The sequence below is a fragment of the Miniopterus natalensis genome, chromosome 3 (genome assembly GCF_054644295.1).
Source record: "Miniopterus natalensis isolate mMinNat1 chromosome 3, mMinNat1.hap1, whole genome shotgun sequence".
In the NCBI taxonomy this organism is placed as follows: Eukaryota; Metazoa; Chordata; class Mammalia; order Chiroptera; family Miniopteridae; genus Miniopterus; species Miniopterus natalensis.
The window spans coordinates 65,961,195-65,978,849 of NC_142083.1; the positions used below are offsets into that span (position 1 = coordinate 65,961,195).

A 17,655-nucleotide genomic window follows, 5' to 3' on the forward strand; every position below is an offset into this window, starting at 1 on the left:
TGTGGCCCTTACCTATTCTGGTGTTTGCCTAACTCCCAATTCCTTCTCACACCCTTCTTCCTGGCGCTTCCAACCCTGCAGCCACACCGACCCTTTTTCCGCTCCTTCCCCTGGAGCGTGTCAAGCTTTCCTTCTTGGGGCTGGAGCCCTGCTCTTCCTCTGGCTCTGGCGTACACCTCCGATGCCACCTCTGCCGGAGTGCTCTCCATCAGAGCCCCCTGTTCCTTCCCATCCTGGCAGCTCTCACCATCTGCCCTGTATTTATTGATGTGTTACTTGTCTGCCATCTTCTTCTCCAGGAATGTCAGTTTTGTGAGACAGGAGACCGCATGCATTTTATTTCCTGCTGTGTCTCCAGCATGTAAGGCAGTGCCTCACATGTGCTGGATACTGGATAGATGCAGGCTGGTTTTGTCGAATGAGTGAACTCACCCCTCACCTAGGAATGTGCAGTATAATGGGGATAATGAGATGTGAATAGTGATTGCTGCTCCTCGGAGCAAAGCGTGCTGAATGCTGTAAGAAGGCTTCCAAGTGAGAGGGAGACAGAGGAGTGGGAGCTGGCTTCTGGCTACAGGGCCATGAAAGGCCTCATAGGAGCTAAGCCTGAGGAGACTGGCCGTGTGTTGTGTGTTTTTCTAAAATTTATTTATTTATTTTAAATTGATTTCAGAGAGAGGAAGGAAGAGAGGGATAGAAACATCAATGATGAGAGAGAGTCATTGACCAGTTGCCTCCTGCACGCCCCATACTGGGGATTGAGCCTGCAGCCCAAGCATGTGCCCTGACCTGGAATTGAACCATGACCTCCTGGTTCATGGGTCGACACTCAACCACTGAGCCACACCTGCTGGGCGACTGGCAGTGTTTTGTAGCTGATAGTGGTGGGAAGGACCTGGGAGGCCAAGGCTACCGGGTGAGCAGAGGCCCAGAAGCGAGCGGGCAGGGCTGATTCTGAGCAGTTGGGAAGCATTGCACATTCCTCATCCAAGTGACATAGGGAAGTGAGGACTGGAAAGCACTTTTTAAACTCAATTCTAGGTGCAGATGGTGATGTGCTTTGGGAAGATGTGCCATGAGGGCAACTAAGTGAAAGGAGCAGGAAGGATGGGCCAGAGGACGGGGCTGGAACAAGTGAAAGGCAGATGGGGCATCGCAGAGGTGGGGAAACATGACTACTTGGTGGCTGGTGGGGAGAGCCACCAAGTTCATGATGACACTGAGGTGTCAAGTCTGTATGACTGATGGGAAGGTGAGATCTGGAGCCCAGAAGAGAGGCTGTTTGGGGGTAAGGAAGTGTATAAATTTAGTTTTAGCCTGCCCCGTTGCTCTGTTAGTGAGCATTTTCTAGATTAAACTAGCCCATGTGCCCTCCTTTGTCCTGAAGGGCCTTGAGAAGATAGAGATAGACAGAAATATACCCCAGGGCAGGGGACTGTGGGCTCCTGTGGCCCCCTCCTCCTCTGTAGGAGGGAATACAGGGCTCTGATGCCTCTCCGGGGTACGAGAGGTGGTTTGCTGGTGGTGTCTGCTCCCCTGCATGTAGAAGGAGATTGTTTGATGTCAGCTTGTTGTGAGGTGAATTTGTTCAGTCATTAGGCTGAGGAGGATGGGGTGGAGGACAGGTGCTGATTGCTGGGTGCAGGAGTGTGGGGGCTCTGGGGACAAATGGGTAAGATGCAGAAGGAGGTGGCACATTGACCTTCTCCTGCAAATGGACAGAATTGCTGTGTTTTTCCTGGGGGAGAGGGGCGCCAAAGAGAAACTTTCCTCAAGACACAGTATAATTTTTTTTATTGCTCTTGAAATTGAAACGTTTCTGGAAATTACTTTTTAAAATTTAAGTTTGAAAATAACCATGTCAATAAAATGACAAAATGACAAAACTCTCTGTCCCCTGAAGAGGGAATGGAGAGTAGAAATGCTTTGCTGGCACTCTGGAAAGCTGTCTTTGCCAGAAACCACCTTCGACTACCTTTTAAGCAAAGAGTTTAGCAGAATCCAAATGGAAATGAGAACAGGAGAAGCACAGATTAGAAGACAGCAGAGCTTAGGGAATGAGTGACCATCCAGACCAAGAGAATTGGTGATGACAGGATGACAGGGTGGTGATGGAATCCAGAGAAGTCAAAACAGAGAAAAATGGCCAGGTTTGGCCATGGAGGGAGGGTGAGGAATTCGGCCTGGGAAATAGCATATGTTGCGTGTTAACTAGAAATTCTAGAAATTTATAGAGACATTTACTCTGAATTGGAGAGTTTTTCTTGGCAAATTGGGAGTTTAATTAGTTTAATATTTTATTACTAGGGATCATGTTCAATTTCACATGAAGGTTTGCGATGGAAGAATGCTATAAAATGTCAAGACGCTGTTTATACTCAGGTCAGGAGAAAATACACCTCAGGCCAGCGCCAGCATATTTATTGCAGCAAAGGTCCAGTGTCTCTCTGCTTGGAAATGCTGATTTGGTGTTTTCATCGGTGGTGTAAGTGTGAAGAGAGATTTGAGCCCGCATCATAGAAGACAGACATACACACTCATTCTGGAGTCCTGACACCTGGCTCTCACTGCAGCTGCGTGCTGAGCAGCCCACGGTGTGATTTCTGGGCTTGCCTTCGGCCTCTTTGGGTGCCTCTTTCTCCTTATGAAATGAGGTTAGATGATATCAGAGGTCTTGCCAATATGCTGAAGTTAGGTGATTGTAAGAGAGAAAAGAGACAGTATTTTTGTTTGTTTGTTGTTGTGGTGGTGTTGTTTTTTAATATATCTTTATTGATTTCAGAGAGAGGGAGGGAGAGGGAGAGAGAGATAGAAACATCAATGATGAGAGAGTCATTGATCGGCTGCCTCCTGCACAACTCTCACCAGGGATCAAACCAGCAACCTGGGCATGTGCCCTGACCGGGAATCGAACTGCAATCTCCTGGATCATAGGTCGATGCTCAACCTGCTGAGTTATGCCAGTTGGGTGTTTGATTGTTTCTGAGTAACATTTCATAAAATTTATACTTAAAACATAGAAACACATACTATCTGGCGGAAAGGTCTGCCTTCCCACACTTATTTTACATGCAGCCCGAATGTGGGGAGGCCATGAACGACAGCTGAAATGATGGCCCACTTGAGAAGTCTCCACCCCAGCCCTGCCTTTGACGCCAGCACTGGCCCCCAGCAGCTCTGCTCACACTGTTTAACTCACTGCTCTGCCTGGCCTTGAAAGGTGGGTTTCCAGGTGTCCTTTTTATTTTCTGGACAGTTCCATATTTGTGCTTTCTGCTGGTAAACCAAGGACATGTTTATGGTACGATATGAAGAGAAAAAAGCCAACAGATTGGGAGTAAGACATACCTGCGTTCATATCCTGGCACTGCACTGAACAAGTATATTAACTTTATGGAGCTCAGTTTCCTCACCTGTAACCAAAGTATAATGGAGCCTACCTTCCAGCGTTTCGGTGAGGCCTGAGTGAACATAGGGAGAGCATCATGCGTGCTGCCTGGCATCCAGCAGGTGCTCAGCCAGTGGGATTTCCCTGCCCTTGTGTAGGCATGAACCATGCACTTTTCTGCCAATGTGAAGCCTCCTTGGGTGAGAGAGGGTAAGTCTGACCGTCGCCATCTCTGTGATAATCTGTAAAATGCTCCTGGAGCACCTTGCCGATCTCAGGTGGTCTCCTGGGATGATTTCCCCCCAGCCTGTCTTTTTCCCCACTTCACCAATAACTGCTTATATTCCTTGAAGAAGAGGAGAGGGGCAAAGAAAAGATGAATCAAGGACGAGGCTCAGGTGAGCCCATGGTTTTAGGGAGGCAGGTAAAAGAGTGAAGGTGGCTGAGAATGCAGACGGGTCTAGAGAGAATCGATGGGGAATGGGGGGGGCGAGGGAGGATGCTTGGAGTTTGAACAGAAAAAACACACCACTACTCTTGGCAGCCACCCTGTCTGGCCCTAGGGACCAGGGAACCTCTTGGGAATGGCCAGAGCAGGAAGGTCAAGGTGTTTTGTAGACCTTTCCGGTTCTGTCTCTGAGGCTATAGGGTCTGATGAAATAAACAGACGAAGATATCTTTCTCACGCAGGCACATTTCATTATTCTTGTGGTGATTTTGTTGACTGTGCTGCTGATAAGGATGTGGGTGGCTATAAAGGAAGTATTTTTCTCGGGGTATGTAAGAAGCAGTCGATGAAACTAGGCCAGAGAGAGAGAGTGTGTGTTGTGGAGATTGTTCTGGGAGGGGAGGGCCTAGGTCTCATGGCTTCTTTTTCCAGCCCTGCCTCATCTGACAGAGCCCTGTTGAATGTGCTGCTTAACCTCTTTCGCTCTGCCAGTCCCTTTGGAAATTGGGATTGCCACCGACTTTCGCTGGGTGTGGGGACAGTGAAATGATTTAAGTGATAGTGCCTTGCTTGAAGATGCCTAGATAATGCATGCTCACGAAAGAGGAGGATCTGGTTTTCTAATAGCCAGCGTCAGTCACCTGGTTGCCGATAGGGGGGAAAGATATCAGATGAGATGGATCCAGACTTCCCTAACAAAGGCTCATTCAGTATCACCGAGAAGCTCTGGGTGCCTCCATCACAGGCAATGCCAGTTGTACTCCCAGGGGTGGGAGGCTGGGGCACCCTGCTTCAGCTGCAGAGCTGTGCTCACCAGAAAAAGGTGGAGAGCCACATGTATTCCTGAGCACACGTTGCCCTAACAAAGCTGGCTCTGGGCAGATTTCTTGGTCACTGGGCCACCACGCAGGGTTTCTAGAGCTGGAAGTCCCTGCTGCCTCCTCTCCCTTCCCTGCTCAGGGCATGAGGGATGCCCCTGCACTGGGCCACCACACCTGCTGATCCTTGCATCTACTGAGAGTGTCCTAATTTGCAAGTCCTGGGGATGCATAGGAGAGCTGTATTCATATCTACAAAGGTAACCGAAGAGAGATATTTTTTTTTTACATAAGGCTATTTTGTGAGTTTTGATGGCTCCACAAATCTCCCTGACCTTTAGCCCCTATGATTCTTCTTTCTTCCCAAATGAAGTAGCATGGCCAGAATACATAATTATAGCTGCTGAGGTTTCTTAAAACAGCAAACTTTGAATAGATCTAAGCCTGTAAGACATGGGCATTCTGGTCTCAAGGACACAAGAAGAGGGAGGGGTGTCTTGAGAAAACGTCCCCTGCTGATTTGTAGCGCCTCCAGATGTGTTGCTCGTTAGTTGTTTTTATGTGATGCTGCACCACTCTTCCTCCAGCCGGCCCTCCCCACAGCCGCACTGTGCTGCTCCTTCCGCTCCTATTGGTAGTGGACAGAGTGGTACCTAACCATGCAGCTACCTCTGGGGCCACATTTTAAGGAAATGTGAGAGACCAGGCCTTCTGCTTAGATGTAGCCTTTCTGCTCTTTGCACATTGTAACTTACCCTTGGACTTGCCGCTGAGTCAGGGTTTGGGAAATCCTCATGCTTCAGAAACCTGCACTTACAGGAGGAGGGTTCTCTTGGCACCTTCTTTGACCCTTAGTCCCTGATGAATTCATAACATTAAGGGGCCAGTGAAAATTTGGGGCGATAACACAAAGAATGCAAAAGGAAGATTTCTAAGGTGTAAACTTCAAACCATTATGAGTTAGTCGCAGGATAATGTAGGCTAACCAGGTAGTAGAGGTAAGATGAATAAGTCTCCACAGGTAATATAAGGACAGTTGTGATTAGGTGCCCACAAAGTGTTACCAAGAAAGCTCTAGGGAGATGCCAGGGGGTTAAAGGAGGACACTGAAGTGCTACATAGTTGGTGGGGACACTCATAAAAAGGCTTCAGGGAGGCGGTGCACTTGGAGCATGCCAGGTAGGACTGGCCGAATCTTCGTGGTGGGATGGAGAAGGGAAGGCTCTGTGGGTGGTGATGACTGTCAGAGCACCGGTAGATAAATAAGCTCCTAAAGGACTGTTCGATAGCGTCTGTGCTTATATCTGTGTGTTTGTTTTGTGTGTATTGTGTGTGTCTGCATATAGTCCCATGTACGTTTTTTATAAAAACCTTATATTCTCTTCAAAAGCAAAAGACTAAAGATTTTAAGGAGCAACACCGCCCAAACTCTGTTGACTAGTTCTGAGAACAAGAACACCTCCAAGCAGTACTTACTATTAATAGGCATTCATGTTTATACTGGCCAGGTTGGAATGAGGTGTTTTTTGATTTTCTTTTGTCCAGGTATCTATGATTGGGGCTGCTCCCTTTTTTTTTGAAGTATGTACTTCTGTTTTCTGGCATGTTGAAACGTTAGACTTCCTGTTTCTGCTTGATTTTGAAAATACCTCCTGTTCGCCTATCACAGGTAATCCCCGTGTTCCCGTGTAGCCGTAGTTTACAGGTAGCAAGTGCAGACAGCAACCAGCCCATCCTCACTGGGATGTGGAGACCTCTCTGGATTCACAATTAAAGGCTACCGAATGCATTCCACTACAGGTGACGAAACCCAGCTCCCAGAATAACAAGCAGGACAACTTTTAAAGTGACTGTTGTTGACCAGTGTCTTGTGTGCATCTGTTTGGTAAGCTCATGGTGGATTTTTCTAAGGGACGGTATAGGTTCTTCTGAATTATTCTCAGAGGACCGACTCTTCCTGAAGGTGATACAGATGCCATAGGATACGACAGGGTGGCTGTGTACGTCCCTCCTGTCGGTGTGACTCTCCCAAGACTCTGTGAAGCTATCCTGATTGACACAGGGAGGAAATGCTGAGACTCGGTGAGTTAAAACTGCCCTCACGCTAACTTGGATGTCACAGCCACGTAGAAACCTGGTGGAGAGTTCAGAGGACTGAGTAACCTGGTGTCGCTGTGTACGAGGGAATGACTTTTGGCCGTGGCTTTAAAGTGATTGTGTTCAACAAATCACGGCTTTTCTTTTGCTGTGACTCTGGGTGCGGAGAACTGGTATTAAGCTGAGGGAAGTTTCACTCTTGTGGGTGGAAAAAATGGCATCCAAAATTTGCATGTAGACAGTTTCATTTGTAGACAAATGAAAGCTTGAAATGTTTCAGAAAAAGGGACTCTGAAAAGATTGGGTCACTTTTTCACTTAAGGTTTCTTCTTTTTTACAATTTCCATGAGTTTATTAACTCTTAAGACATCTCGGTTGCCAGTGGTCTGGTAGTAGCGGTAACGCCATAGGATGGCCTGCAAACTAAAGGGTTTTTATTTCTGCTCTCCCATTGTGTAGATGTTTGTCAGAATATTCCTGCTACCATTTCCTCTAACAGCCATTACCAGTTTTATCCTATAGATAATCTCTTTTGTACTTAAAAAGTATACTTTTTGCTTGTTTTCAGCCATATTTAATGCTTCTATGAGTAGACTTAATGCTATTTTTAAGGTGAATTGGAAAAGTTTTTGAGGATTGAAATAGAGTGCTTTTATTTATTTTTTATTTTAAAAAAATATATCTCTATTGATTTCAGAGAGAGGGAGGGAGAGGGAGAGAGAGAGAGAAACATCAATGATGAGAGAGTCATTGATCGGCTGCCTCCTGCATGCCCCCAACTGGGGATCAGGCCGGCAACCTGGGCATGTGTCCTGACCGGGAATTGAACCACGATCTCCTGGACCTGCAGCCGACGCTCAACCACTGAGCCATGCCTGGCCGGGTGAGAGTGCTTTTAAATAGTCCTTAAAGTTATATGGGTATTTATAGAAATTTTTTTCATGCTTATGTATAATATTTTTTGAAGTGTATCTAGAATTTTTCTACTCAAAAAAACTTTCTGGAGCTTAAATTGAATGCTAGGAAGGAACTAAACCTGGGAGGACACAGGTGGGCATTAATGTATCTAGTTTCTTGACTCATTAACTGAATGCTTGGCAGCTAATGCTCTTATTTCCTAGAGCCACGACTTCTTCTGTTATGCAGAATGTGGTCACCGGCACATCATTTGTGTTAAATGTGCATTTGCCTACCAGATGCCCAGAGCTGTGCATATGATTCTCTGTCAGTTTTCTCTCTATGTATATAGGCACATTCTATCCAATATATAAAAATGGTTATGTGTCTGTGAGTGTATATCATGGCATATATGCTGTTGGGATCAGAGCCAGGTTTGGTTGGGAAGGTTTTATGGAATAAACGGGTTTTGGGTAGAGTTCCAAAGGGAGGGTGAGTTATATACTTTGGCAGAAAGAAGCATACATAAAGCTTCCAAGGCTGGAGTGATCAAGTGAAATACATTCATGAGGAAGCATGAACCAGTTAAGAGCAAATGATACATTACTGGTTGAAAATAGGCAAGCTAAAAAGTGAAGGGGCAAGGGGATAAGTGTGGAAGGAGGGGCTTGTGGGAGCTTTTCTAGTCTGTGTTGCTGGTAAATGTCACCCTTGGATGCCAGCACCCTGACCATGTTGCCATCGGGTGGGACTGCCCCTGATGCATGTGGGAGCATCACCCACCTCTTCTCACTTCAGGTTAACAGTGTGGTTTCTTGGTGGTAGGGAAACTTACTGCTCTTTCCCCCAGGGATTTTTAGATGAAGAATTAGATGAAGGAGATGGATGCAACTATGTTCTCCAAAATGCTATTAATTTTGTCTTAGGGGAAAAAATGGAGCTGAATACCAAAGTATATATTTAAAGATATAGAATAAATTTATCAAATATAAAGAATTTCCCCATAGACAACATTTGGAGTCTGTGGTATTGCTGAGTGCAGGGTGGTAGATGGCCCTTTGGCTCAGGGCATGGAGTGTGCAGAAAGCAGCATTGGAGAAATTCTGCAGGGGGTGAAGGCATATCACATTTGGCTGTGGGCTGGCTTGTTTCATGTGGTTATAGAGTCCATCCTGGTTTAGTGGTGAGAGAGGAGAGTCCTGGCCCATAGACCCCCACAGATCTTAAACCTCAGAGCTGGGAGGCACCATAAAGAGCTGTACCTGCCTTCCCTCCCACCCATCTGTGCCTGCATCCGTTCACCAGCGCCTACTGAATTCCTGTTACGTACCAGGTACTCTTCCAGGTACCGGGGAAATACCAGTGAACGAAGCAGATAGACGTCCCTGCCCGTGGAGAGCCAACCTCCTGGACAATAAGCAAAACAAATCCGTAAAACATTCAGAGGTAGAGCGGGGGAAGCTGGGTCAAAGGAACACTGATCCAAGTATTCATGTTAGGTACAGCTTTTAAAACAAGGTGATAAGGCTTTCCTATGGCATGCCTTTCTAGCTACCTCTGGCCTTTGGCACATGTATCCTTGATTGTTCTTGTTGATCCATTCTGGATTAAAAAAATAAATAAATATGAAAAGCAATCATATATATATATTAGGTGGGATACCGTTAACTGATAAGAAAGGAAAATCTTTTTTTAAGCTGAAAGGGGAATAAGAATTGTGGGGGGGGGGGGGGCGAGCGCAGGGAGGATTTGAAATTGTGTGTCCTCACTGAGAATGTGATATTAGACTCACTTGAAAGATGTGAAGAAGCCAGACCTGTGAATATCCTGGGCAAGAACATTCTAGGCAGAGGGCAAACAGATGCAAAGGCCCTGAGGCGGGAATGGGCCTGGTATTCCAGGAAAAGCCAAGGAGCTGATAAGAGTAGGAGAGATGAGCCAGACAGGTGGTGAGGAACCAGAATAGGTGGCGCCTTGTGGACAATTATAATGAACTTGACTTTTACTGGGCATGACAAGAGAAGCCATTTGATCTAGTCTAATCTACTCATTTACAAATGAAATTTAGGACAAAGAAATCAAGTCAGGTGTCCATGGCTATTCAACATCATAGTGCCAGAGCTGGGATGAGAACCTGTCTCTGACCCCAGCATTCTCCCCAACACCCCGCTGCTCAGGTGGGACGTGGGACCACACACTAGTCCAGACTTCCAAGTGCAGTGGTCCTAGAGGAAGCCAAGTGGTGTGGGCTCCTCCAGTAGCTGGTTCGGCACGGTTCGTTTTGGTTGTTCCCCCAGTGTGTCCTACTCATCCATAGAGGACCCACAGCAAACACAAGAAAGGATCAGGCCTCTCATCTCCCAGGAGTCTTCTGCCAAATAGTGCCTTCCTTTGTTTTAACCTGGAGATAAATCCTTTTGGTTTTCCAAAAATTATCTCATAAGCCCCAGGATCTACAGTCTCATAAAACCTCCCTCCGTTCATTTTTAAGTTACTTGGATATAGTTAACATAAGATAAGAATGATTGATTGTTATCAAATGCTGCTTGACCTGGGCTATTTTCGCCTGACACTCTTTGTCTTCTTGCTTTACTGTGAGCCAGTTCAAGCCTTTTTTTCTCCTTCCACCTCCTTTAGGTCTTATGACTGTTGTCCTCTGGACACAGGCCAGATCTTCTAATTTCACTTTCTGTTGAAGGTCAGACGAGTGCTAAGTATAGAGGAAAATAACTTTGTGCTGTCTGTCACCTGTGCCATCTCCTCTCCTTTAATCACCAATGGCCTGGATTCTGTGGACAAAGTAATGCAAGGTATTTGTGCAAGTCCCTCCCACCTTGTGGAGAGAACTAGCTCACCCCTTCTTTCCCTTCCACCCATTATAGGTGAGATTTACATTATCATCTTAATTTGTATTTCTATTTGTTTGTATAGGACTTTTTCTGTGTGTTTTTTTTCCCCCATACGATAATTTGTGTACATTGTCCATAAACGAACTCTGAGATCCCACTAACTCAAACCACTGGGGTTAACGTTGATTGGCGTCCTTCGGCATCAGTACTTTCAGTTCTTAGTTCTTCATCTCCCCCTAGGCTCAGAGCACGAGGGTGAAGACCCCTGTGGTCCTTTGTTGGTGGTCTGTAGGAGAGTAGTCTAGCTGGCTTTGGGGAGAACCTGAGGAGTCCTCGCTGGAGGAAATTCCATGATCAGAACTCAGGACAACAAAGCAAATGCAGAAATGCAGGTATTAATGTGGGGGTTGCTGTGAGCAGCAAGTAGGCCTTAAGAAAACTTGACAAGGAACATTTCTTCATTTCTAGCTTATGAACAAGTATTTGCTGCATGTGAGTGGTGGAGACAGAGTGTTCACTTACAGGTGCCTGCATAGACAGCCTCATTAAAACACTGACCGATGTCCCCAGCTTCCAGAAAGTTATTCTATTGGAATTCAGTGTTTTAGCTGCAAGACTGCAGAGTGGGAGTGTGGGAATGCAGTGAGCTGTGTGCTGGGTGCCTTCTTAATAGCAGCCCCAGGTGGACTTTGAGCATATCCTAAGGCAAAAAGCTGGCCTGACCCTAACAGACCAGTGCTGTCCATTGTTGATCTGCCCTCCCTCTGCTAGCTACTTAATACATTCCTGTCCTTCACCAATGTGTCCCTGAGCTCCTTACCACATGCTTGGCTCCTGGGACAAATCCCAGGGCAGGCCTGACCTGGCTCCTGGCTCCACATTAGGTCTGGAGCTTTTGCACACCTTTTCATACCTTAAAAGTCTTGCCCTTTCTGCCCTGTCAGGAAGGCGGCCACCCCTTTGTGGCAAGGCTGTCCCCACACAGGCTCCATCAGGAAGCACATCAGGGATGGTGAGGCAGCACCGTGCCAGCTGGGTGTGGAGGAGGGAGCCCGGAGACCCTGGTCCTATCTCTCAGGCTCTCCTCCCTGCCTGTGCCACTGAGGCTTCTCCGCCCCTCCTTCCCCCGGGGATGCAGCGATCAGTTACCTCTGCCATCACACAGGCAGACTTGGCCTTGCAGGAGAGGGCCTTCCAGACTGCGCTCTGGCCTTTGTTCGGCAGCAGGCTGGAGGAAATGGAGGAGAATGGGCTGGTCATGCGGGGCAGCCGGCAGCAACATTAGGAGTCCTCATTAGCTGCCCAGGATATGATGTCAGTTAGGGCTCTTAGTATGCAAGAAAGAGAAACCCAGTGTAGACTGGCTCATACCAAAGAGAATTTTTTATTAGCTTACACAACTAGAATGAGTTTCGATTTAGCAGTTCAGTGATGTCAGGAACCCATTTTCTTTCCTGGGTTGAATTTCATCCTCAGCTCACTTCTCTCATGGTGGTTAAATGCCTGCAGCAATTCCAACTTCATATCCACAACACACTGTCCAGAGGGAGAGAGAGAACTGGCTTCTGGTGGCTCAATCACAGGAGTGAGTGGCTTTTTCTAGAGGTCCCCAGCAAATTTCTGGTGTCTCATTGACTCACATTGCGCCATGTGCCCAATCTCAAGCCAATTTATTGACTGTAGAATGTGCTGGGTCGATTGGCTTAGGCGTGGATTGCCTAAATCAGTCACTATGTGGGGAGGGGGATGGGAATACTATGACTGAGTTAAACTGACCAGGACTGAACCTGAGAGCTGGGGGTAGGGGTGGTTCCCCCTCAGACAGCACCTTGCCGAGGAGAGTGATGCCAGATCAGCCACAGCATCTACCACGCAGGCTTCCTTTCACTGTTTCCTTTTATCCTCTCTTGCTTCTCATTGGTGACTGGCTATGATATAATACTGCGAATGGAGCCCTGCATACTGGATTACCAACCCCTCATCCCCCAAGACAATGACACAGATGCTATCAGGGAGACCAAGGACACACACTCCAGGAACCACAGCACTCAGCACTCACTGCAGATCAGAAAGGGAAATTCTCAGAGGTCCGTAGAGCATCCCTGAGGTACCGCAGGCCTGGTCTGGTCAGCGCTGAACAAGGAGAATAAGAACTGGAGAAAATTAATTACAGGCAGCCTTCAGCCTGTGTCATTATATGTCCCCACAAAACACTGAAGCCCAGTATTCTTTTTCTTTTAGAAGAGTGTAACAAGGCCATATGTCCCTGTAAAGAATACCCCTATCTTGAACATATATGAGCTTAATTGCCATTTGATTGTTTTATCTATTTTAATTGATATTACCAGCTCTGCATAATGTAAAGACGTTGATGCTGCACACAAATAAACAAAATGTCACAGTCAGTTACATAGGCTTTATTTCGTTTACTCCGGATGTTACTTCTAGGAGAATGGCTTCTAGGGTGGGGAAGGGCTGGGGCAAACTCAGAGAGCTCTTGGAGAGAGGAAAACATGGTGATAAAAAGCCACCACTTTGTCATGAGTAAGTTGGAGCAGAAGAGAAAGCAGTTTATCTTTGCAGATGAAATTCATGACTGGGGTACAGGATTGCAAACTCCAGAGCCTTGTCTCCAGCCAGCCAATATTCCCTGCCATGTCCCTGTGGGAAATATATGCACAGAGGACCAGCCAGGGCAGAGGAGCCCTTCATTACGGGTGGGCTTTGACTGAAGCCCTAATGGTGACCTTGAGTGAGCTAGACTGTCCATGTGCAGGAAATCCAGTCCAGGAATACTGGGCTAGGCGCAAAGGGACATTGGTGCAAAACGCATGCTGTATCCCAGGGTGACTGTTTGCAGAGAGGACTCCTCCACAGTGGAGGTCTTGGACACCTAGGTTCTAGTCCCTGTTAAGCCACTTGTAGGACAGCCCTTGCCAGTTTGGCTCAGTGGTTAGAGCGTCAGCCCGTGGACTGAAGGATTCCGGGTTCGATTCTGGCCAAGGGCACGTACCTCGGTTGCAGGCTCTGTCCCCGGCCCCTGTTAGGGTGCATACAGGAGGCAACCAATTGATGTCCCTCTCACATGGATGTTTCTCGCTCTCTCTCTTCCACTCTCTCTGAAAAAGCAATGGAAAAAATATCCTCGGGTAAGGATAAGACAAAAAATGACACTTGTATGACAGATCTTTGAGCATGTCCTGTCAACTTGCTGGGCTTAACTTCTCATTCATGAACAAGTTTGAGGAAAGAGGACATTAAATGAGACGACCTCTAAAGCTTTCTTTGAGCACTAGCTTTCTGATTCTTGGGTTCTGTGCAGGTGTGATAGGAAGTGTTGTGAGGAACTGAAACAGGGTTGAGGTAGGGTCTTTCATCCTCTGTGCCAGGACAGACAGACAGGTGATGGCACAGTCTTGACTGGCTGAGTGCCAGGTATGAATTGCTCCAAGTTGAGTGTGGTTTGGACACTACAGATATTGCAGTACAGCCACAGCTCACTGAATAGCAGGGTTGTTTCCTTTGCCAAGCCTGGGTTGGATTGGTATTGGCTGCCAGCCTCGTGTTCTGTGACATCCAGATGTCAGGGATCTGGTGGGATCAGTGTCCATGAGGCCAGATCAGAGGGTGACTCTGGCAGATACTTCTGTTAAAAAGTGGTTTCAAAGCCATAGTCACATGGCTTATTTGGAGACTGATGAGCACCACTGGTGTTTTCAGTTTCCTCTTTTGTTAAGAGTCTGATTACCAGTGGGATTGCACACTGTTGTGGTTTATCGTTTTTTGGCGATCCTATTGCTCAATAACACACATGTGCTCCACTCTGAAACGGTTAACACTGGAGCTCCACCTGAGTAGGAGAGAAGTTATCTGCTTTTAATATCAGTTTATATAAACTACTGGTCCCAAACTCAAGTGTCTGCAGGAACCAGGCAAGAAATATGAATGTGTAAACAGTGCTTTGTATGATCAATTGGAAGTCAAGGGACCTGTGGCCAACTTGCAAAGAATAGGTTCCATCTAAAGGCATTGAAGTTCAGGATAAAAACAAAACCTATCTGACCCAAGAAAACCCCATGAGCTGGATTCAGACCTAAGGTTACCAATTTGTGATTCTTGAGCTATATAAACTGACTCTCCAGCTATAATCGATATGTTTGCTCAACTTCAGAGTTGCCAGATTTTGTGAATGTGAGCCTTTTGTAATTTTGTTTTTATAACAGATTTTAGCTTCCTACCTTAGATTAGAAGACTGGCTCTTGTTGGGATAAGTGATAAAAAGCCATAATTTTTACCCACAAATTGGAAATACGTAAGAAGAAATAACGTCCTCATGAAAATCATCTCTTTGGTTCATGGCCATTGGAGGCTGAATCAGTTTGGAGAAGCAGAGATCAAAATCTCAATCAAATCAGTTCTGAGTATTTTACATCATTTGAAAAAAATTGCATCACTAAAGATAAGGAACCCTAAGCATTTGACATTTATGCTTCTGCCCTGCAAGTTGTCTGCTGAGTATATACACTCCTTTTTGCTTTTTCCTGCTGTTTGCAGGTGCAGGGTTAGAGACCAGGGTGGAATTGGGAGTGGGACAAGCTTGTGTTCATGTTCTCCCAGCCCTGCAACCCACATTACACTTCTACCTGGGACAGGCTGTGAAAGAAACCAGGGAATTCATTTATTTTTAGGTGTTAGTCCCCCACAGGACTTTCCTCCAAGGAACGCTTGTATTTTTAAAAGAACCTGATGGTGGAACAGAAAATAGGACTTAGCCCAAAGTACCACCTGAGAGTATTTCCTGTCCTGCTGAATGATTGGAGGTTGGGAGCGTCCCAGGTCCCTCACAGGTAACACCTTGAGTTGCCCTGCTTCAGGTACTACCTGCTGGACTAGCACCAGCCACTGAGCAGGGAGCGGGGTTCAACTTCATTTTTTTTTTTAATTCTCACCTGAGGATATTTTCCCCCCACTGGACTGTAGGCTCTGTGAGGACAGGAGCCATGGTGACTATCTACACCATGTGCCTTGTATCTGTATGTGGCAGATGCTCAATAAGTATTTGCAGAATGAAGAACTATGTAAATGAAGATGACTTCTGAGCAGTGGCATCTACAGCTTCCTGTAGAGCAGACAATGAAGCCCTGGTTTCCTCCATCAACCTTCGGTTCTCCTTGGGTCCCTGGGGCCTCCAATTAGAAGACGTAGAAGTGTTGTTAGATGCTGTCACTAGAAAGTGACATGTAGCCCTGAGGAAGAAGACAGCTGTCAGGAAACCCTGGCCATTCGCATTTAGCCACTTCATGACCAGGGAGTGACTCTCCGCATTGCTTATGTTCAACAGTGATGGCTACCTGTTGCTGAAACCAAAGGAGAGGAGGAGTTCCAAGGGTTCTGACTACCAACATAGTGGGAAACCCCTTGTTCAGGAGACCAGGCTAATGGGTGGTGATGATTTTATCATCATCTTGGAGAAAGAACTTGAATATATCTGACTGGCAACTATAGAGAAACATGCACTGTAAGTTAGAGGAACTAATAAGTGTCATGTAGATATAAAACTGTGTAGACGGTACTGTACTTTCTGGGCTGTTTAAGGAATTTCCAAGGTAATTTAACTATATGCAATTTCACTTTAATGATCTTAGAATCTAATGTCCCTCCTCTCACCTCTGAGAACATGATTCTGCTATATTAAGGGTGTTACATCCGTTCTGTAGATCTATATTGGGACAGGCTTTCTAGAGCATTTAAGAAAAATGTGAAATCTTGCTTGCATATATCTTTTTGTCTCCTGAAATTAGTAGAAAACGTTGACTGGGTATAATAACAATGAAAAGAACAACTCTATTACACAGGATTTAATGAGCAAAAAGTAGGTTCATATCTATCTATATTACAAAATAGTGTGATTAACACTATTTTTTTACAATAGTTTGTAAAATAAGTATGTTCCATAGCCCTTGTATAGTGAAGAGGAGATAGTCTATGCAACCTATTTTAGAAATATTTTCATCAAAACTGTGAGTTTTATAGAAGCAGCAGTACTTTCTCTAAGAGCTCCAGTTATACAGGAAACCAGTCTGATAGAAGAGGCTTGCACTTGGACCACATTGGTTGTCCTGCTCAGACCTCAAATGTGTGTAGTGGAACGCCTCGCCTTCCCTCTTGCCACAGCTCTTCCTCGCCTGGACTTCCCCTTTTCTATTAATGTCTGACTCCCTCTTTCTCCGAATCAGCCTGGTTCATAGCCTTTGTGCTGACTGTACCATCTGACCTCTCTTGGAGCATATGGCATATTTGCCTTGAAATATAATTATTTGTGCTCTGATCAATAAGAGACACCATAGTACAGAGAAAAATAGCAAGGAATGAGGTCAAAGGACCCACATTCTAGTCCCAGTTCACACTTGGTCTGATCTAAGTGACCTTGGGCCTATAACTTAATTCCTCAGAGGATCTGTATCCTCGCCAGAGGCAAAGGAACCAGTGATACCCAAACTTCCTTCCTCACAAGGTTGTTATGAGGGTCCGTGGCCATGTACGTGGCAGCACTTTTCAAGCTAGAATGTACCACTTTGCTGAGATGTAGTAAGAGTAGAGATATGCTCTGTAATGTATCTTGCATAATACCCAGCGCGTAGTAGGTGCTTGCTAAGTTATACTTAAACACATACATTGTTTGGTTCTGAGCTGGTTGCTGGTTCCGAGTTTGGGGTTATGGCCCAGTGGAGTACTTTTTCCTTCCTCTGGTCCTCATAGCAGGATGTTTGGGACAACCAAGGTGCTGCCTTTCTACATTCACAGGTTAATTCCATCCATTAAGAAAACATATGACAAAATTAATTATATATTATGCAATGATGGATCCCAAAGTGGCTTTAAAACACACCATATTGTAAACGCAAACAGCCTCTGAGGAGAAGCTCACTCCTGAGAGACTTGCCTAATAGAATGTTTATCGCCTGAGTGGAGTTCATGCCTTGAGTCAGGAGGTGTCTGGAATTCCCATCTGGGATTTATTAGTATATCGATTCAGGTGGTCCAGTGCCGGATGCTAGTTCTTAATGTAAAGGAAACAGAGCTTCCACTCTGAGGATGGTGAAGTTGCTGCTCTTTTAAAGTGGGCCTTGGAAATTCCAAAAACTAAAATGGAATTTT

At 45.9% G+C, this 17,655-nt stretch overlaps 1 protein-coding gene across 2 annotated transcripts in view; it reads left to right on the top strand.

Annotated features, from left to right (window-relative positions):
• Window positions 1-17,655, top strand: part of TNFAIP8 (TNF alpha induced protein 8) — a 111,578-nt gene that overhangs the window by 42,808 nt on the left and 51,115 nt on the right. The window contains exon 1 of one of the 2 annotated variants that reach the window (XM_016204608.2): window positions 6,544-6,736. The exons of the other annotated variant lie outside the window; for it this stretch is intronic. Coding sequence (XP_016060094.1) covers window positions 6,724-6,736 — 13 coding nt within the window. The 5' untranslated portion in view covers window positions 6,544-6,723. Of the gene's footprint in view, window positions 1-6,543; window positions 6,737-17,655 lie in introns of those variants that run through there. 2 annotated transcript variants of the gene reach the window in all.